Raw genomic sequence first — 19,517 nt, 5'->3', positions numbered from 1 at the left:
TCTTGGGAACGGTTCGTCCTACGGCCATGATCACATATACCATTTCGGTAACAAATGACGTGACAAATAAGTTTTGTTTTATACATTTTGCCATGAGATGCGTATTTCAGGCGCTAGGTAGACAATTTTACGATTTTAGGCGAATTTCCGAAATTTCAAGGCCGGAGTTGGGGTTGAAGATGTAATCCGATCTCAAAACAAAAAGTTGCATTGGAATCAGGAGGTACTAAGGCAACTTTTCCGCACTATTAGAAATCGCGAATCGAAAAAATTCCGGAATCGACCAACCCTAATGAGCAATGATACTTTGATTTATGCTTGTATAAGTTTATTAAATTTAAGACAAGACTTCGTCCATTCCCAACCCATTTTGCATAATTTTTCTGTAAATTAACAATATTAAACTAAATATTAATATATCGGAAAAATTTTATTTTGAAAATGTACTTTATTTTTATAATATAACACAACTGTCTTAATATTCGCGCTACTAAATTCAATATTACCGAAATGACAATGCCGTTGGCATATGTGTAAATAGGATACGTTGCCTCTTCGAAGTTTTCATAGAAATGAAAACTGCGCTGTCACACTGCTGAAGTGATACTAACCGTGCGATTCTGTAACGTGAGACAGTCTCAAGTCTCTAAATTTGAGATTTTGAGTTAGAGACAATTTTTGATACTTGAGATGATTTTGCTATTCTGTAAGTGACAGTCTCAAAATCTATTACATTTCATTATTCAGAGATGTTTTTACACTTGAATGAAAATAAATATGTCGATAACAAATATTAAATTTCCTATAGCATAGTCAAAAAACATAATTATCAATAAAAATAAAAATATATGTTGACTTTGTTTCATAATATTTACGAAATTTATGTAAAATTGATTTATCTATATAAATAAAAATGAATCGCCAAAATGTATGTACGCGCATCACTTTCATACGACTGAACCAAATTTGATAATTCTTTTTTTAAAATGTTCGTTGAGGTTCAGGGATGGTTTATGCGGAGAAAAAAACTCGAAAAATTGCCGGAAAATCCCTAAAAGCGGCCCTTTTCTTTTTCCCATAGAAACGAATGGATGTTTGTTTATTAGAAACGCTAAGGGAACGACTGAACCAATCTTGATGAAATTTGCAGAGAATGTTCTGCGTGGATTGGGGAAGGTTTAGAAATAAAAAAACCTGTATGTCATTCATGAGGAAAAGTCGGAAAATTGAACAATTCCAAAAAGTTAATTTTTTCCATACAAATTTTTTATTTAATTTTTTTGTTTTGGTTTTCAATTATTTAAATCTTTCAAATTTGGCGTTTGCTTCAAAAATTTTTTAAAATTATACAGTGAAAATGTTATGTGTTTTTCACATAAAGTGATCAATTATAGATTGAAATTTGTCACGATGCCATGAAGAGGTCGCGCTAATATCGGTCGGCGTTCTTTTTGTCATCAACACATTAGCAGCCCAAGGCACATGAACGAGTGCTCCCAGGATGCGATGACATTCGTACGGTATTATGGGTCGCGATCAATCAGAAAGCGATCGTCACGATGTCACAGCAAGACTTTTCAAGCAACAGCTTCGATGGACATTATCTTGAAGCAACGCATATACTATGGTGCTAGATGTACGCTGTTGAGTGGCAAAAGAGAGGTTTGCCGCACGCACACATTCTTCTTTGGATGGTGGAAGGTGATTACATCAGATCAAATTGATGAAATCATTCAATCATGCGGCAATTCCTGATGCAAAGAAAGATCCAGTATTATACGAAGTGATGAAAACCAATAAGATTCATGTCAATAACTGCACGAAACAGTATCCACGTACTTTTCTTTCGGAAACACAAACTAGAAATGATGGATATCCACTCTATCGATGTCGCTCACCAGACGACAACGGCAGAACATTTAGCATTCAATTAAGAGGCGGGAGTATCGGAGTTGACAACACATGGATCGTACTATATTCTCCACTGTTGTCTAATTCACATTCAAAACTCATATCAATGTTTAGTATTGCAGTTTGGTGTAATCGATAAAATACGTTTGTAAGTACGTCGCCAAAGGACGCAACATGGCGATTATTGGTCTTGAACGATACGGTCGATACGTGAACTGCAATAAAGCGCTTTGTAGGATATTTACTTTTACAATTCATGAACGTTTTCCGACTGTTGTGCGTCTCGCAGTTAATTTGGAGAATGGCCAAAGAGTGTATTTCAACCCAGAGAATACAGTATAGCCAGTGGAAAACATCGAGAGCAACAAAATTAACATTGACGAGTTTTTTCTCAACTTTCGTCAGTGATTCGTTTGTGAGAACATTGCTCTATTCGAAAATACCTTGGTATTATACATGGAATGCATCGTCGAATAGTTACGCAGAAAGCAAGGCCAACCAGTAGATTGACATGCAGGTGTCTTATCAACTAATGCATTAGGACGAATTTACACAATCCACCCGAAAAACGACGATTGTTTCTATCTTCGGTAGCTATTGATTAATGTACGCGGTTCAACTTTATTTGAGTCATTGTTTACTGTGAATGGTATATGGGAATATGTGAAAGTTTTGGAGAAGTAAGCCAGCAATTACAAATGCTGGAACACGTTAATCACTGGAATGAAAATGAAGTTCGCATACTTTTCGATATAAACATCGACATTGTCAAAGACATTTTACATCGTCTTCGCTAAAAATTGGAAATGGTACAATAACGGTTGATACTTCCGGTGGTTCGATATCAATTCCATCTTCCCTTTATCAATTCACGAAAGATGAACTCATCACAAATGTTCGGACATTGGCCAAATTATCGTAACTACGATTTCTTAAGTGCACGCACAATGTTAGCTGCCAAAAATACCGATGTTTTTGACTTCAACTGAAAGATTTAAAGTCAAATTCCGGGAGACTTGCGCTCATACAAATCGATCGGTCGCATGAAGACGACGCCGTGAATTATCCAGTGGTAGTACTAAATTCTTTAGACAGGCTTGGTATGCCACCGTATCATTTGCGTGTCAAAGTAAGATCCGTCGTTATTATATTTCGCAATCTTCAAGCGCCGAAAGTGTGTAATGGAGGCTGACTTCATAAACGCAGTTTGCAATGCAACACTGCAAAGAAATTCATTTACAATGCAAAGCAATATTGCGTGGCAACACTGCTTTGCCAAATAAATGGTTGGCATTTTACTGCATTTATGAACGCGCAAAAGATTGGTACATTGCATCACTAACAATAACATATTCGACAACAAAGTTTTTTTAAATGAATGTGCAGGAATATTGCTGTATTCTTTTGAAAACAGCCTCAGAATTGGCTGATAATAGAGAATCAAGCAGCAGTGTTATCAAAAATATAATAAACGAAAGAAAACGCCGTCGTTTTGCATTATTAGCTAGCGAAAATTCACGGAGAAGAATTCCAAAAACCAAAAATTTTTGTAAGGTTATCGAAAGCATGGAAGACGATGTATTTTATTCTCATTTTCGAATGAAGAAAAGTACATTTCAGGTATTTATTATAAAATACGTAGAGTATTGAGTAAGTTGATAAAACTAATACCCTAAATGTAAAGAAGTTGCAGATTGCGATTAAGCCCTGGTGGAATTCAAGTGAAACTGGACGTATAGCAATAACGTTGAAAAAATCTTTACAAATAACAATTTGGAAGCTAAGCAATAATTGCTCTTTCAGAGATGTCAGCGACCGGTTTGGTGTGGCAGCTGGCCTCGCATATAAGGTATTTCTGAAAATAATTAAAATGATTTGCCGCTTGAAGGGAGATGTAATCAAATTTCCCAAAACTGCAGCGGAACAAAAACAAGTAAATGAAGAATTTACAAACCTGCGGTATAATCCTTTTCCTTTTGTAATTGGATGCATCGACGGAACTCATATTCCAATTTCGAAGCCAATCAAGGATGAAATCAGCTATCGCAACCGAAAGGGAACGTATTCAATCATTAAAAAATGAACTTTTTTGCATGATAATAATTATTAACTGGAAATATTTTTTTCAGGCTATTGTAGATAGTCGAATGAGGTTTATAGATGCATTTATCGGCTGTCCAGGTGCGTGCCACGACGCATCAGTTTGGCAAAGGAGCTCTGTCAGGAAAGCTATAATTAGCAAGGAGATTAAAATCTGTTCTAATTACCATTTGTTGGGCGATGGAGGGTATCCATTAGAATCGTTCCTTATGGTGCCCTATCGTGATAACGGGTTCTTAACACCAATGCAGTCAAAATACAATGCGATTCTGTCTTCAACTCGCGTTGTTGTGGAACAAGCATTTGGTGTTTTAAAAAAAAAATTTAGAATTCTCAAATACATCGAAGCTCAACGTCCATATATGCCAAAATTAATTACAATGGCATGTATGATTGTTCATAATATAATAATTGAAAATGAAGGCTACTTAGTCGATGAAATAGATGAAGAAAACTCACATACTGAGCCCCAAATAGTCGAAGATACGACTACATCGGGACAAAGGGAGGCAAAAGCAAAAAGGGATGCACTGGCCACGCTATTGTCTGCCTAATTGAAAATAGTTAAAACTTTAAAGTTATAGTTGTTTTTTTAACTTTATTAAACCCAATAAAGAAAAAATAAAAATAAAATCACAGTCAGTTCATTTTGCACTTATAGGAAAAAAAATAAACAAAAAACAATTCATTGCACTTAAAATTTAATATGAAACATACTCGAATTCTAAGATTTGTCGAGTATTTTCTGGAACAGTGTACGAATTTCTTTCAATTCGACCAATTTTTCTTTCTCCACTGCTAGCTTCTCTGCCTCCGTGTCCAGCAATTTCTTCATAACTTTGGCATCTTCTTCCGATTCCTTGTTTAAAAACTCTAACACATTCATTTTTCTTGTTAGTTTATTTCTTGGAGTGCTAGTACTAGGTAATGTTGCATCTAAGTCCAGCACCGTAGGGCTATCGGGTGGATCATTACTTAAATCTTGCATTAAGGAATTAAGGGAAGATTCCAGCATGGCATCAGGCACAAGGACACTACTGCGGCTGCCGAAAACTTCATCCAATGTTTGGAAAAATTCCCAATTTGTTGCGCCTTCCCCAGATGTGTTGTTGCGTTTTTTTATACGTTTGTAGGTGCCCATTATATTTACAAAACATCTGGTACTTTCGTCCTTGGAGAATGGGAATGTGTTATCTATTCCCTTCACATCCCGCATTATTTGCTCCCAAAGTGTGTTCCTCTTTTTTTTTTTTTGCACCGAAATCTGGCTCGTACTTCAATCTTATTTCTATAAGTAATTTCTTCCTGTCATGGGTCCACTTTTTTTCACTATGAATATACAGAAAATATTAAAAAATCATAAGTAAGACTACAATCTTTAAAGTAAACCATTTTTACTTACCATAAATCCGCCATTTTCACCACAAATTTATATTTTGTTTTTTGTATACTTTTTGCCGCCATGAAATGCCACTAAAGCATCACAAATGAAAACAATGCACAAGTTTGGCATATGTTGCGCATAAAAAAGCATTGCCATGCAATAATGAACACGCGGTATTGCCAAGTTTTTGTCTGATGCGATTATGAACACTAGGCATTGCAGTGTTGCATTGCAAACTGCGTTTATGAAGTCAGCCGGAACCTGACTAATTGTGACGCACCTATAGAGTACAAAGGGACAGAATGCTTGATCCTACGAACTCCTTTGAGTTCTAACGATTTGCCATTTCAGTTCAAACGTATTCCGTTTCCAGTGAAAATTGAATTTGAGATGACAGTCAACAAGACCTAAAGATAGTCGCATAGTGTGAGGCATAATTTTGGAAATGCTATGTTTTTCACATGGCCGTAGCGTGCTCACGAGTTGTAAAACCATCTTTTCTGTACGCCGGAACAGAAACCGAAAAATGTTATTTATAAAGCTGCGTTACATTGAAAAAAAAAATGAAATGAGAAATTTAACTTTCTTTTCATTACAAACCATATAATTTCACACAGGACAACGGCTGCGGGGTCAGCTAGTTTTTCATATTTTCGTGTTTGAGTTGCTTACAAAATATAAAGAAACGACAATCGATTAATATCTATGATGATCTCTATTCAGTATATTCAAAACGGCAGACAAGAGCTCTTTTTAGTTTTGTGACCTGCTAACTACCAGGTCTCAACATTTTCAGACTAACGCTAGAGACTGTTTAGTGAATAGTAACTAGTCTCAAATTGAGACTTTGTCTCAAAATGTCTCAAATAGAGACTAGAGACTGGTTACAGAATCCCGCTATAATTAGTATTCCATATATTGCTTTCCATACGCAATAGGGAGTCTCCACAGGCAATAGGCACGGCAATAGAGTTAGTATAACATAAATTTTATCATGTCGAGATGCCTGGTTATGCCATGGTTTATACAATGGATTGCTAATCAATAAGGTTGATTATTTGGCAATGTTAACTTTTATTTAATTCGCTATCCTACAATTCAGAAAGTTACGCAGTACATTTTATTGTCAAATCTGTAGCAATTGTATTTTTAAATTAAAAATGGCGGGCATGGGTAACTTATCGATCGCAGAAAAGGAAGAACTTATTGGGCAGGTCAAGCAACAAATTGCAGTGGCTAATGCTCAAGAATTGTTGACGGTGGAGGAGCACATGAGTTTTGTTTGAAAATTACACAATCAATACTCTCGGTTTTATGTTTTCAGAAAATGACAGAGAAGTGCTTCAAAAAATGTGTGGCTAAACCAGGTGTACAATTGGATTCTTCTGAGCAGGTGATATATCAAATATATGCTGACTCAAATAAGTGTTTGTGAAATAAGCATCGTGGATAATTCCTATGAACCTATTTATACTTTTGAGTCCATTAAATTATTTCAATGTATTTGGACACGATATCATAATTATTATTGATTTCAGAAATGTATTTCAATGTGCATGGATAGGTATATGGATTCCTGGAATTTGGTGTCACGCACTTACAGCAATCGTTTGCTACGTGAACAGAATAAGATGTAGAAGTGTGAAAATAGTAGAGTGTTCGACGATTTGCAAGTTTTACGTGTCATCAATCATGATTTAGTTTTATGAACAATATTTTAGGCAAACGTTGTTACTTTAAAATTCTACTGATTTAAAATATAATTTTTTTGTTATATAAATAAATTTTACAAATTAACAGCGGTATTCTCATGACCTCATAAAAATCACCGTCCTCACTATTGTGAGTTTTTTGTTATTTGTAAGGTTTTCCGTATGCTTAGGTGGTCTCCAAAGATTAAATTCGCACAAATTTGTGATGCCTAAAAGCAAACCTCGCAATGCAAAGTCGGTTGTGTTTGTTTTGTTAATTTCAATGTTTTTTTTAAAGAAATTGCAATTTTTTTTGGGTCGGCTTTAGTATACGATCCCACGATTTCAGGGTTAAAAGTGGTATGGTTGGATAGAGCTGATGCTCCAGATTAAGAAAATATATAATTGTTGCCGCCGCAAACTTATAGTTTTCGAGATATTTGCATTTAAAGTTGAAATTTTTGCAAATTTTATCTTGCAATTTCTCGATTGCTAGTAATTATTTAATTCATATTATGCACTTTTTATGCACTTATACTTCATTACATTGTTTCTACATATTTTTTTTCCAGTAATTATTTAGTTATTTGCTTAAAATAAGCATTTTATATTTTACACAATTTTCATTTCATGCACAATAACAAAAGTATTCCGTGTTGACAGATAATAAGTGTTGCCATAATTACACATTTATCAAACGAATAAAAATGAATAAAAAATAGGACTATACCCCAAATACATAAATCATTGCCCTTTTTCTTGATATATCAAGATTTTTGATACACCCCGGTGTTGGATCGGCCAGGGTTATTTTTTTGAAGCGCGGCCGAAGGCCGCCAACGCGAAAAGGAGTTTTAATTAAAAAAAACTTGATACACCCCGGTGTTGGATCGGCCAGGGTTATTTTTTTGAAGCGCGGCCGAAGGCCGCCAACGCGAAAAGGAGTTTTACTTAAAAAAAAATTTGATACACCCCGGTGTTGGATCGGCCAGGGTTATTTTTTTTGAAGCGCGGCCGAAGGCCGCCAACGCGAAAAGGAGTTTTACTTAAAAACAACCTGATACACCCCGGTGTTGGATCGGCCAGGGTTATTTTTTTGAAGCGCGGCCGAAGGCCGCCAACGCGAAAAGGAGTTTTACTTAAAAAAAAACTTGATACACCCCGGTGTTGGATCGGCCAGGGTTATTTTTTTGAAGCGCGGCCGAAGGCCGCCAACGCGAAAAGGAGTTTTACTTAAAAAAAAATTTGATACACCCCGGTGTTGGATCGGCCAGGGTTATTTTTTTGAAGCGCGGCCGAAGGCCGCCAACGCGAAAAGGAGTTTTACTTAAAAACAACCTGATACACCCCGGTGTTGGATCGGCCAGGCTTATTTTTTTGAAGCGCGGCCGAAGGCCGCCAACGCGAAAAGGAGTTTTACTTAAAAAAAAACTTGATACACCCCGGTGTTGGATCGGCCAGGGTTATTTTTTTGAAGCGCGGCCGAAGGCCGCCAACGCGAAAAGGAGTTTTACTTAAAAAAAACTTGATACACCCCGGTGTTGGATCGGCCAGGGTTATTTTTTTGAAGCGCGGCCGAAGGCCGCCAATGCAGAAAGAAGTGGGACGCGAATGGACTAATGTTTACCCTGTTTTACCTTTGTTGAATTGCAAATAATCATTATGATCCTTTTATTAAATTATTAGATTAAACATACTTATAAGCCCTAAAACTTTTTTTATTACAATGGAAAATTTATTTCAGATGGTATTTGTTTTCTGCGTTTGAGTTTTTATGTCCATTCTTATTCATTTGATAAATGTGTAATTATGGCAACACTTAATATCTGTAAACACGGAATACTTTTGTTATTGTGCATGGAATGAAAATTGTGTAAAATATCAAATGCTTATTTTATGTTAATAACTAAATAATTACAGGAAAAAAATATGTAGAAACAATGTAATGAAGTATAAGTGCATAAAAAGTGCATAATATGAATTAAATAATTACTAGCAATCGAGAAATTGCAAGATAAAATTTGCAAAATTTTCAACTTTAAATGCAAATATCTCGAAAGCTATAAGTTTGCGGCGGCAACAATTATATATTTTCTTAATCTGGAGCATCAGCTCTATCCAACCATACCACTTTTAACCCTGAAATCGTGGGATCGTATACTAAAGTTTCCCCTTTTTTTTTTGGAAATAGGGTGAAAGAAGTGTTTTTCCAAAGGCGTTATCTATTGTAACTACAATATATAAATATTAGCCTATTACAATAAATATGTAACTTGGTGTCTTTGAACATTCTAGTTCTAAGTATGAATAAATAGACATATCATATTTATGTTCAAATAATTTGAAAAATATTCAGGGGTGATGTGAAATCCAAGACAGATGCTGGTATTGTCACTAGCGAAGCGAATGAAATTTTAGGCGAATTTCGCTATTTCGAATTGCGAGTAGCGAGCGCACAGTAAATTCGCCACGAAGTGGCGAAAGAACTAGCGAAAATGAATATTTAGTACTGTCACTTGCGAATTTATAAAATTCGCTTCGCCTCAACTGTTAAAATTTGGCGAACGTTTATTTGATTCGAGAATCTAATTAATAATGGAGAAAACGTGAGTAAAATTTTAAAAATTTATTTATTGTATTTAATTCATTACAAATTTAATTATTTTTAGAATAAAACGAACTACTCAAAAGGAATTTGAAGTTGAAGTTGATGGAAGGAAATCCTGAGTTAGCCAGAGGAATGGCGCAGTTTGGCTCAACAAAAAAAAATAGGATGGAGTTGTGGGAAGGTATTGCTTCAGAGTTAAACAATATCGGCCCTCCAATACGTAGTGGCAGCGAATGGAATAAGGTAAGAATAAATAATTTTGATTGCATATATGTACATATCTGTATTGATTTGTGTATTTCTTAGGTTTGGTTGGACTACAAGTTAAAGTTAAAAAAGAAAATCGAAAAGAGATTGCAGCCACAGGTAGAGGACCATACACCCAACGCAGTTTAACGCCTTTGGAGCAGGCCGTGGACGAGTTGCTCAGTTTCCAGCAGGCATTGAATCCAATCGGAGCCGCATTTGGAAGCACTGCACCTGCACCTGCACCTGCATATTTAGAAGAAGAACATCTGGAAGATGTCGAGGTTCAGCATGAACAGGCTGCAAATGTTAGCATTACGTCTAGGCAAGCACCTACAAGCAGAGTGGAGGAGCGCGAAAATTTGCGTATGAAGGCTTTGGAGAAGCAAGCAGAAACGCAAGAAAGCCTTGTCGGTTTATGCAAAATATTAATTCGGTATGTAATGAAATTTCTAAATACAACAGAAAAATTTTTTATAGTTATTTATTTGTATTATTATTTTATTAGTTATTTTATTGTAGTTATGTTACATATGTATATAATCACGGTAAAATTTCAAAACACAATAACGAATAAGCGAATAATAAAATTTCAAAACAATAACAATAATACGTCAAATATATCAATTTCGGATGAACTCGTGTGACATATCTCAATTATTTTAGTATGGCAACAAAAAAGCTGAGCGAATGTGTTCATTCGCCAGTCACAATATGAACATGGCGAATTTTCGCCTAAAACATTCGACTCGCCAATGCATTCGCTTCGCCAGTGACAATACCAGCAAGAATTGCTTAGCTGTCAGAATTGTAAACCAATTCTGATTTTCAATGCTGTACACTGTACATACATTTGGAAGCAATCCTATTAAATTTTTTAATGAGTTTCGATTTAAAGAAAAATTTTAAGAGATAACATTTATCGAATGAATAAACACGCATTTGGTTGTTAAATTAGGTTTATTACGTTTTGTAAATCTTCGAAATATTGTTGAAGCTAGAATGGAAATAGTGACCGAGCGTCTAGCAGATAAGTATGGCTATGTTCGTAAATGCATCATGACGATTCCATAACAAACAGAACGTTCAGAAATGCCAATATTGTAGCACTGCAATAATCAAGCGTTCAAAAAGAAAACACTTCTATCAGCTGTCACTCATAATTTCTATCAAAAAATTGTTTACTGCATTTAACTACGATGTCTGACGAAAAGTAAGTGCAAAACTGTTTTATTTTAATTTTTGTATTGAAATTTAGTTAAATTATGTTAATAATAATTGTATAAATTATTATTTTTAAATTTTTAGAGAAAATCTCAGTAATGCGGAGACACAGTTATTGCTGAGAGTACGGTTGAATATGGAGGACGAGAAGGAAAAAAATGTATTATGGAAGAAAGTTGTGACCGAAGTTAAAAATGTAAATCCACATATAAGACTGGACAGCACCACTGTGCAGAGAAAAATCTTAAATCTCTTGGTAACGTACAAGCGCATTAAGAAAAGAAATAATTCTTCCGGTAGAGAAGCTACATACTGGAGGTATGGTACAAGGCACTCAATTACTCCTCCAATAGCAAATTTGCAAGCCTCTTTGGATTTGGTACTGTCAACGTCGCCCACACGACTTTATTGTTTTAATAAATGATTTCTTCAATACCCTTCTTTTTCTTAAATTTAAAGAAAATCTATCATTTCTTTGCTCACAAATTTCGTCTGGTGTTAGATTCAGCAAAATTTCCATTTTAGTATTATACGCGTTCAAAAATGCAAACAAATGTATCTGCAAATTGTCAAAAATTGTATAAGAAGTATCAAACGTCAAACTTGCAGTGTTGCTACTGTTGCTTATGCTGCAAGTCATGATGCATTTACGAACATAGCCTATATGTACACATGGGCGCTTGGGCAGAAAGCGAAAACTTTGAAGCGCGATTTCTCGGTTCTTCATTTTTATGATTTTTCTTAATTGGAGGGCATGATAGAAAAAACTAAACGTATGGAGTTGGGGCAAAATTTATTATCTTTGGCATTAAATTATCATCTATTTATACTAAAAAAAAACTAAGAAAAGAAAAGTTTGGGGGAAACTTTAGTATACCATCCCACGATTTCAGATTAATTATTGCCGCCGCAAACTTATAGTTTTCGAGGTATTTGAACTTAAAGTTGAAAATTTCGCAAATTTAATTCCGCAATTTCTCGATTTATGGTCACTTTTTCTTTCATATTATGTACTTTTTATACTCTTACACTTCACTGCAATATTTGTACATATTTATTTTATATTTATTACTTAGATATTTGCTTAAAATAAGCATTTTATTTTTTACACAAATTTCACTACATGCACAATAACATCTATATATATAAAAGAAAGTTGTGTTAGTTACACCATTTATAACTCAAGAACGGCTGGACCGATTTGGCTGAAAATTGGTGGGGAGGTAGCTTAGAGTCAGAGTAAGGACATAGGATACCTTTTATCTCTTTATGTTAGAATCCAATACAACTCATAAATAGAAAAATTATATTTTAAATCATTAGCATTTGTTCAAAATTCATGTTTGTAAGAATCAATTGAATATATGCGTACAATTTTAAGCAGATTCGTCCTCAAAACTGATACAATTGCTATGTATTAGGAATAGAAGAAAAGAACTGCAACCAAATATGCAGTGTAATAGATTATAACTGGCTCAATAATCAGGCGCTGAGTACGTGCATCTCCAGCGTGCATTTTCCAGCCGCCCTTTTCGTCTTTCCACGCCTGAGAACCGCTTCATCATGTGCAGTATACTAGACTGACTGTCGATTGGACTCCAGTGGGAAATGATGGAGCTATGTTTCTATCACCGACGCAAAAATTCGGCTTTATTCCGATTAGAGAGCACTTAAACACTTCTCAGAATCAGATGTTCGTTGTTTTGGTTGTTTTTGTTGGAGGCACCTACTTTACTCATTTCGCCTGCTTTCAGCATAGCAAATATCTTTTCAACGGTGGATTTCCCTATCTATATCTCATTAACTAATAATTATAATCCAACTAATAGAAATCATATAGATGGTAGTAGTAGTAGAATTATCTATGTATCAGCCACAGTGAAGCGTGGACGGGTACTCTAGTATGTAAATAAAAAAAAACTGAAATGCAGGAAAAAAAAATAAACCTGGCCGATCTAACACCGGGGTGTGTCAGTTTTTTTTTTTTTTTGAGTAAAACTCCTTTTTGCGTTGGCGGTCTTCGGTCGCGCTTCAAAAAAATATCTCTGGCCGATTCAACACCGGGGTGTGTCAGGATTTTTTTTGAGTAAAATCCTTTTTGCGTTGGCCCGATCCAACACCGGGGTGTGTCAGGTTTTTTTTTGAGTAAAACTCCTTTTTGCGTTGGCGGCCTTTGGCCGTTTGAGGTTCTGCACCGCGACCTAGGGTCTATTGTACCCTCTCCTATATCGCATGACCTCCCAGAGCCCCAGCAGCCTGAACAGTTCCAGTAGTTTGCCGGGTGCTAGTGAGGTGATGTGATCCTTGCTGACAGAGACGGAATCCATGGCCTTTTTCCACAGATTGCTGTGCAATCTAGGATAAGGTGTGCTGGTGTTTCCTATTCCAGGTCGCAGAACCGGCAGTTAGCACAGGAGACCATGGCCATTTTGGACAGCTGCTTCCTGAGCTTACAGTGCCCCGTGTAGACTGCGACGAGGAGACGGAATTTCTCACGGAGGAGGTTAATTAATTCTTTAAACCTGGAGAGGTTATACCCTCCTAGAAGCAGCTTTGCGTGGCGCATACTTGCTGCCTGCCGCCAGTGCCGCTCTCTCTCCTCTCTCTCTCCTCTCTCTCTCCTCTCTCTCTCCTCCGTGCGGAGCAGCTCCTTAATGTTGTGGGGTCCTACTGCTATGTGCGGCTGATGAGATCGCTTTTAGTGCCGCTTGACTATCGCTAAGAATAGCTATGCGCTTGTTGCGATAGTTGCGGCTGAGGTTGACTTCAGCGCACTGACTAATGGCACGAACTTCAGCCTGAAAGATGCTTGAGAAGCAGCCCATAGGTATGGAAAGCTTAGTACGCGGACCCGCAATACCTCCCCAATGCCTTCCGGTGTTTTCGAGCCATCAGTGTACCACTGAATGGTACCGTCTTCCAGCAGCCTTTCCAGCGTGGAATCATTCCACTCCTTCTTGCTGTCTAGAGTTACTTTGAAACTCTTCTTGAGGTTTATTTTCTTCGTTGTGCCGTCTCTTGGGAGGAGGGCCAGCGATGTGCTTTCCGCTAGAGCGTCCATCTGTCTAGAGGACATGTTCTTCACTCTTCCACAGCCTTCTGCTGACATTAGCAGCATGGTCTGCTTTGCTGCTAGCTTGATCACCTGATGCAGCGGTGTGAGCTCTAATATGGCTTCCAGTGCCACCGTGGGGCATGTGCGCATTGCCCCCGAAGCACAGACACATTCAAGTCTTTGCAGCTTTGACAGTCTCTGAATCACAGAGACTGCGTTGCTTTGGTGGCCCAGGCAACCGCTCCATAGGTGACGACAGGCCTTACTATCATGGTATACAGCCATCTAATGATATTTGGCTTGCATCCCCATGATCTGCCGGCCATGCGTCTGCAAATCATAAGTGCTCTAGTTGCTTTGGACGGCGTTAAGTCCAAATGCCTGCTCCATCTTAACATTGAGTTTAAGGTGAGGCCAAGGAATTTGACCTCCTTAGACATTTCCAACTCTCTGCCTCCAATTGTTAGGGACCTCAGGCCTGGAAGAGATCTCCGCTTAGTGAATCGGATCATGGTGGTTTTTGCTGGATTGATGTTTAGCCCTACCGTGTTGCACCATCCTTTCGCCAGGTTTAAGCCCCTTTGAACAATGTCACAGAGAGTGTTCTCAAATTTGTCTCTCGCCATTATGACAATGTCGTCCGCGTACCCTTTACAGCGTATTCCATTGCTGGTAAGCAACTCGACTAGTTCATCTACTATCAGGCTCCAAACCAGAGGGGACAGTACTCCCCCCTGTGGGCAGCCCCTCGTGGTGCCAAGACGAATCTGTTGTTTCTGCAACCCTAGTGCGTAGAAGGGCTTCTATCCATCTGCGTATCGGGGGGTTAACGTTCCTTCTCTCGAGTGCTTTGATCACGCTAGTGTGAGACGCATTATCAAAGACACCCTCAATATCAAGGAAGGCGCAGATCGCAACCTCGCCATTATCCAGCGATTCCTGCAGCTCAGACGTGAGTTGGAACAGAGCAGTGTTTGTGGATCTACCCGCTCTGTACGCGTGTTGTCTGGCATATAGGGGTGCGATCTTCAGCGCTTCCGATCTGATATGGTTGTCTATTACTTTTCCCATCAGGCCCGTAGCCAGCTTTTCATTTCGGGGGGGGCTGAAGTAAAAACATATATAAACTTTAAATTTTCTGTTTATTAAAAAAAATAATATAAATTCATATACATATTACTTAAATTATTTGGTAGTTGTAACTTAAATAAATAATATTTTTCTTTTCTTCTTGTTTGCCATATCATTAATTACTTCATCTGGATCTATTTTAATATCCCAGTGCACTGCAATAACAGCAAGTGCACTCAGCCGCTCATTGCCCATCACACTGCGTGGTAAAGTTTTTATTCTTTTTAAGGTTGAAGAAGTTCTTTCGAAGGAAGCGGTCGTCACTGGAAGAGTTGGTAAAATTGTAAGCAGGTACTGAATATTTTTAAAATACGTTGCACCGCAATGTTGCAGTAATTTCAACACTTCTATGGTTGGATCTATTGTTAATAAGCTGGCACACCACAATCGATACTCTGATTTTAATGCTGTCATTGATATTTGCTCCTCGAAGTAAATAGTTAAATTTTTTAATTCTTCGGCATTATCAATTGCAGCAAAACCTGGGAGTAGAATTTGAAATGACGAGAGTATATCCTCATTCACTAATAAACGTTCTGTCATGTTTTGAATCAGAGCATCAACGCATGGAATAAATATTGTAACTCTGAAGTGGCTTTCAGGAGTTGTGCAAGGATTAGCACTAGTAGTTTGACGCGAAGTCACTCTAGGCACTACAAGATCTGTGTCAAAAAGATCTTTAGACATTTGTGATGCTGTTTGGAAAATATCGTTGAAAAAACCATCCGCTGTTTCTCTTATCTGGTGCAGAGTTCTTATTAATTCTTTGGCTCGGTTCATTGCTGATACAAAATCCATAGATTTTTCTTGGAGTTGCACAGACAGTGGCAGCGTTAAGCTGAACAATTGCTCACAGACGAATAGACTAAGCAAAAAATCGCTTTTCTCTACCGCTGCTAAGAAGGCTGATGCTTTAGACGAAATGGACCATGTCTTACTCGAAATTATTTCCAAACTTGGTACAATGAATTTGAAAAGCTCCACAAAGCTTATAATGCTTTCATGCCTTTCTATAAACCTTGTTTCACAAAGGCGAACAAGTCGTCTTTTTTTGCTTTCTGGTGCGTGCTTCTGTATAACGTCCTGGAAAGTTGTGTTTGCATTTGAATGGTTTCTAAATAAATTTGCTATTTCATTGACAATACCAAGGCAGTTCCGTATTGAAGGAAATGACATAGTATTAGAAAGCGCAAGGTTCAATCGGTGACTAGCGCAATGAACATATCGTGCTTTTGGATACAGTTGTCTTATCCTGGTTTGCACTCCACTTAAATGCCCTGACATGTTTGCTGCTCCGTCATATCCCTGTCCAACCAACTTCGCCATATCAAGATGGAGATCTGTACAACGCTTAAGTATGACTTTTGATAAGTTTTCAGTCACCGTCTAGTGTAGTTGCGTACGACTGTTATAGGTTTGAGCTGAGTTGTGTATAAGAGTTTCAAAAGATTCCTTATTTCGGGGGGGGGCTTCAGCCCTCTAGCCCCCCCCCCCCCCTGGCTACGTGCCTGTTTCCCATCCTTTTCAGCATAAAGGATGTGAGACTTATAGGCCGGAACGATTTGGCTAGCGAGTAGTCTCTCCTTCCTATCTTGGGGATGAAAATTACTTTTGCAATTCTCCATGGCTCAGGGATATACGACAACGCCATGCTGTCTCTCGTCAGCCCTAGCAGGTGTGGTAGGAGAATGTCCATACCTTGCTGCAAGAGGGCCGGGAAGACGCCGTCCACTCCCGGTGACTTGTAGCCCGAAAAGGAGGCCAGTGCCCACCTGACTGAGTCTGCAGTGAACAGGTTCCTTGCAGTCAGCCAGTCTGAGCGATCCGGCCTACGTGTGACCAAGGTTGGGGTTAGGTCAGCTTGAACCGTCTCCGGGAAGTGCGTTTGTAGGAGTGTTTCTGCCCTCTCCTCCGCGCTTGTCGTATAGGTCCCGTCCTGTCTTTTTAGGGATAATACTGTGTCCGTCTTACCCTTCGACAACGCCTTGTGCAGTCGAGCTGCCTCCGGGGTCGAGGGGACGCTATCACAGAATTTCCTGAAACTGTTGGATTTGACAAGCCTAATCTCCTTGTTGTAGACCGTTAGGTGCCATTTGTAGTCCTCCCAGCTGCCTGTGCGCTTGGCTTTGTTGAACAGCTTGCGCACCCTAAGTCTGAGGGCTGAGAGTTTACTGGACCACCAGGAGCAGCTTTGTTTGCTGGTGGTCGCTTTCAGTGAACAAGCACAATGATAGGCTTTCACAATGGACTGGTTTATGGCACTCAGTCTGCTCTCCAGTCCAACTGTGGTGGACCTAACATCCGCCTGCTCCACTTCACTTATATTTTTGCTTAGAGTCTCTCTGAAAATACCCCAGTTCGTATTTCTAGGGGTACGAGTTGGAGGCCGATCCCCGACTACCACCCTCAGAACAAAACGAATGGTCCTGTGATCTGACAGTGAGGGCTCTTTTGACACCCGCCACTGTGAGATCAGACCGATCATGTTGTCATTGCTCAGGGTAATGTCTAGGACCTCCCTGCGGACACTAGTTATGAAGGTTGGCTCACAATCCAAACAAATAACTTTGGCCGATCCAACAACGGGGTGTGCCAGGATTTTTTTTGAGTAAAACTCTTTTTTGCGTTGGTGGCCTTCGACCACGCTTCAAAAAAATATAACTCTGGCCGATCCAACACCGGGGTGTGTCACGTTTTTTTTCGAATAAAACTCCTTTTTGCGTTGGCGGTCTTCGGACTCGCTTCAAAAAAAATAACTGACCGATCCAACACCTGGGTGTGTCAAGTTTTTTTCGAGTAAATCTCTATAAAAATAATGTAAAATATAAAATGCTTCTTCTAAGCAAATATCTAAATAATTACTAAAATATAAGTATGTAGAAACAATCTAATGAAGAGTAAGTGTATAAAAAGTGCATAATATGAAAGAAATAATTACTAGAAATCGAGAAATTGCAAGATAAAAGTTGCAAAATTTCCCCCTCCCTTTCTTGGAGAACGTCATCAAAATTATTGATAATTTAGGAAGATAATTAGAAGTTCAGCGGAATCTATCGCGTCTATGGGCGGTATGATGGCAACGAAAATCGAGATGTCCCAGGGTCAGATGACTCTGGTGAAGTTAATGTAGTAAGCGTAGTATTGTTGACATCGTCGTTGTGCTGCTCACTCTCGTTGAGCTTATCGTCGGGAAGTAGGTAAACAGGCTTTAGTCGGTCGATCGAATTTGTAGTGTTTTCGCCTTTGAAGTTTACGATGAAATATTTTTCATGCTTTGAAATTACTAGATGAGGTCCTTCATAAGGTGAAGTGAATGCGTGGTGTGGAGCGTCGCGACGAATAAAAACATGTAAAGATGTAGATAGTTCTTTGAAAATGAATGTTTTCCTCTGACCATGTCGGCCGATGGGTTGTGGTGCAAGGTACGCAAAGTAATTTCTCAAGCGTAATGTCAAATTGGATGGTGGCAAACCAGATCGTGGCGAAGGCGCTAGGAATTCACGTGGTAAACGAATTGGCTAAATGAGATTGGCAGGAGTTGCGCCAACATCTTCCTTCCAAGCGGCGCGAATTCCAAGGAGAATGATGGGTAGCATGTCGACCCATGAGCTGTTTTCGTGTCAACGAATAACATCCTTCAAGTGACGGTGAAGACGTTCCACCATTCCATTTGACTGCGGATGGAAAGTGGTGGTATTTATATGTTTACTGCCGAGGAGACGAGCGAGAGCGTTAAAGAGTTGGCTCTTAAACTGTGTTCCTTTGTTCGTTGTGATTTTTAATGGTACACCGTAGCGGCATATCCATCCAGCAAAAAGTGTGCGGGCAACACATTCGGCGTCGATACTTTCGATGGGAAATTCCTCTGGAAACCTGGTGAAACGATCGGTGATTGTCAAGCAGTAGCGATACCCCTTTGAAGGTACGTATGGACCAATGATGTCCACATGGATATCTTCGAAACGTCTTGTGCGGCTTGGAAAGTTTTGGATTGGTGATAAAACGTGGCGAGATACCTTATTTCGTTGGCAAGCTGGGCATGTTCGGGCCCACAAACGGCAGTCGCGGTTAATGCTAGGCCAAGCGTATCGTTGCGTTAACAATTTGGCGGAATCTCGTGCTCCGGGATGAATAATGCTGTGGAGAGCGTCGAATATTTTCTTTCTC

General features: G+C 38.6%; 4 protein-coding genes across 11 annotated transcripts in view; 2 read left to right on the top strand and 2 right to left on the bottom strand.

The window, feature by feature from the left end:
• LOC125779268 (uncharacterized) overlaps window positions 1-19,517 on the top strand; it is a 465,548-nt gene that overhangs the window by 212,172 nt on the left and 233,859 nt on the right. The gene's annotated exons all lie outside the window — the stretch shown is intronic.
• LOC125779281 (myosin-13-like) overlaps window positions 1-19,517 on the bottom strand; it is a 279,252-nt gene that overhangs the window by 121,326 nt on the left and 138,409 nt on the right. The window lies entirely within an intron of this gene.
• On the bottom strand, window positions 4,605-5,580 carry LOC125779519 (uncharacterized). Its single transcript, XM_049460877.1, has 2 exons — window positions 5,414-5,580; window positions 4,605-5,340 (listed from the first exon to the last, which is right to left on the bottom strand). The coding sequence occupies exon 2, from the start codon at window positions 5,225-5,227 to the stop codon at window positions 4,736-4,738; it is 492 nt and encodes a 163-aa protein (XP_049316834.1). The 5' UTR covers window positions 5,228-5,340; window positions 5,414-5,580; the 3' UTR covers window positions 4,605-4,735.
• LOC125779544 (mitochondrial import inner membrane translocase subunit Tim13) lies at window positions 6,407-7,192 on the top strand. The gene is made up of 3 exons (XM_049460911.1): window positions 6,407-6,654; window positions 6,720-6,788; window positions 6,934-7,192. Exons 1-3 carry the CDS (start codon window positions 6,556-6,558, stop codon window positions 7,030-7,032), a joined length of 267 nt encoding a protein of 88 aa, XP_049316868.1. The 5' UTR covers window positions 6,407-6,555; the 3' UTR covers window positions 7,033-7,192.

This window comes from Bactrocera dorsalis, chromosome 6, assembly GCF_023373825.1.
Source record: "Bactrocera dorsalis isolate Fly_Bdor chromosome 6, ASM2337382v1, whole genome shotgun sequence".
NCBI classification, from domain to species: Eukaryota; Metazoa; Arthropoda; class Insecta; order Diptera; family Tephritidae; genus Bactrocera; species Bactrocera dorsalis.
The sequence above is the reverse complement of the archived record's forward strand: the minus strand, read 5'-3'. Positions and strand labels throughout refer to the sequence as shown.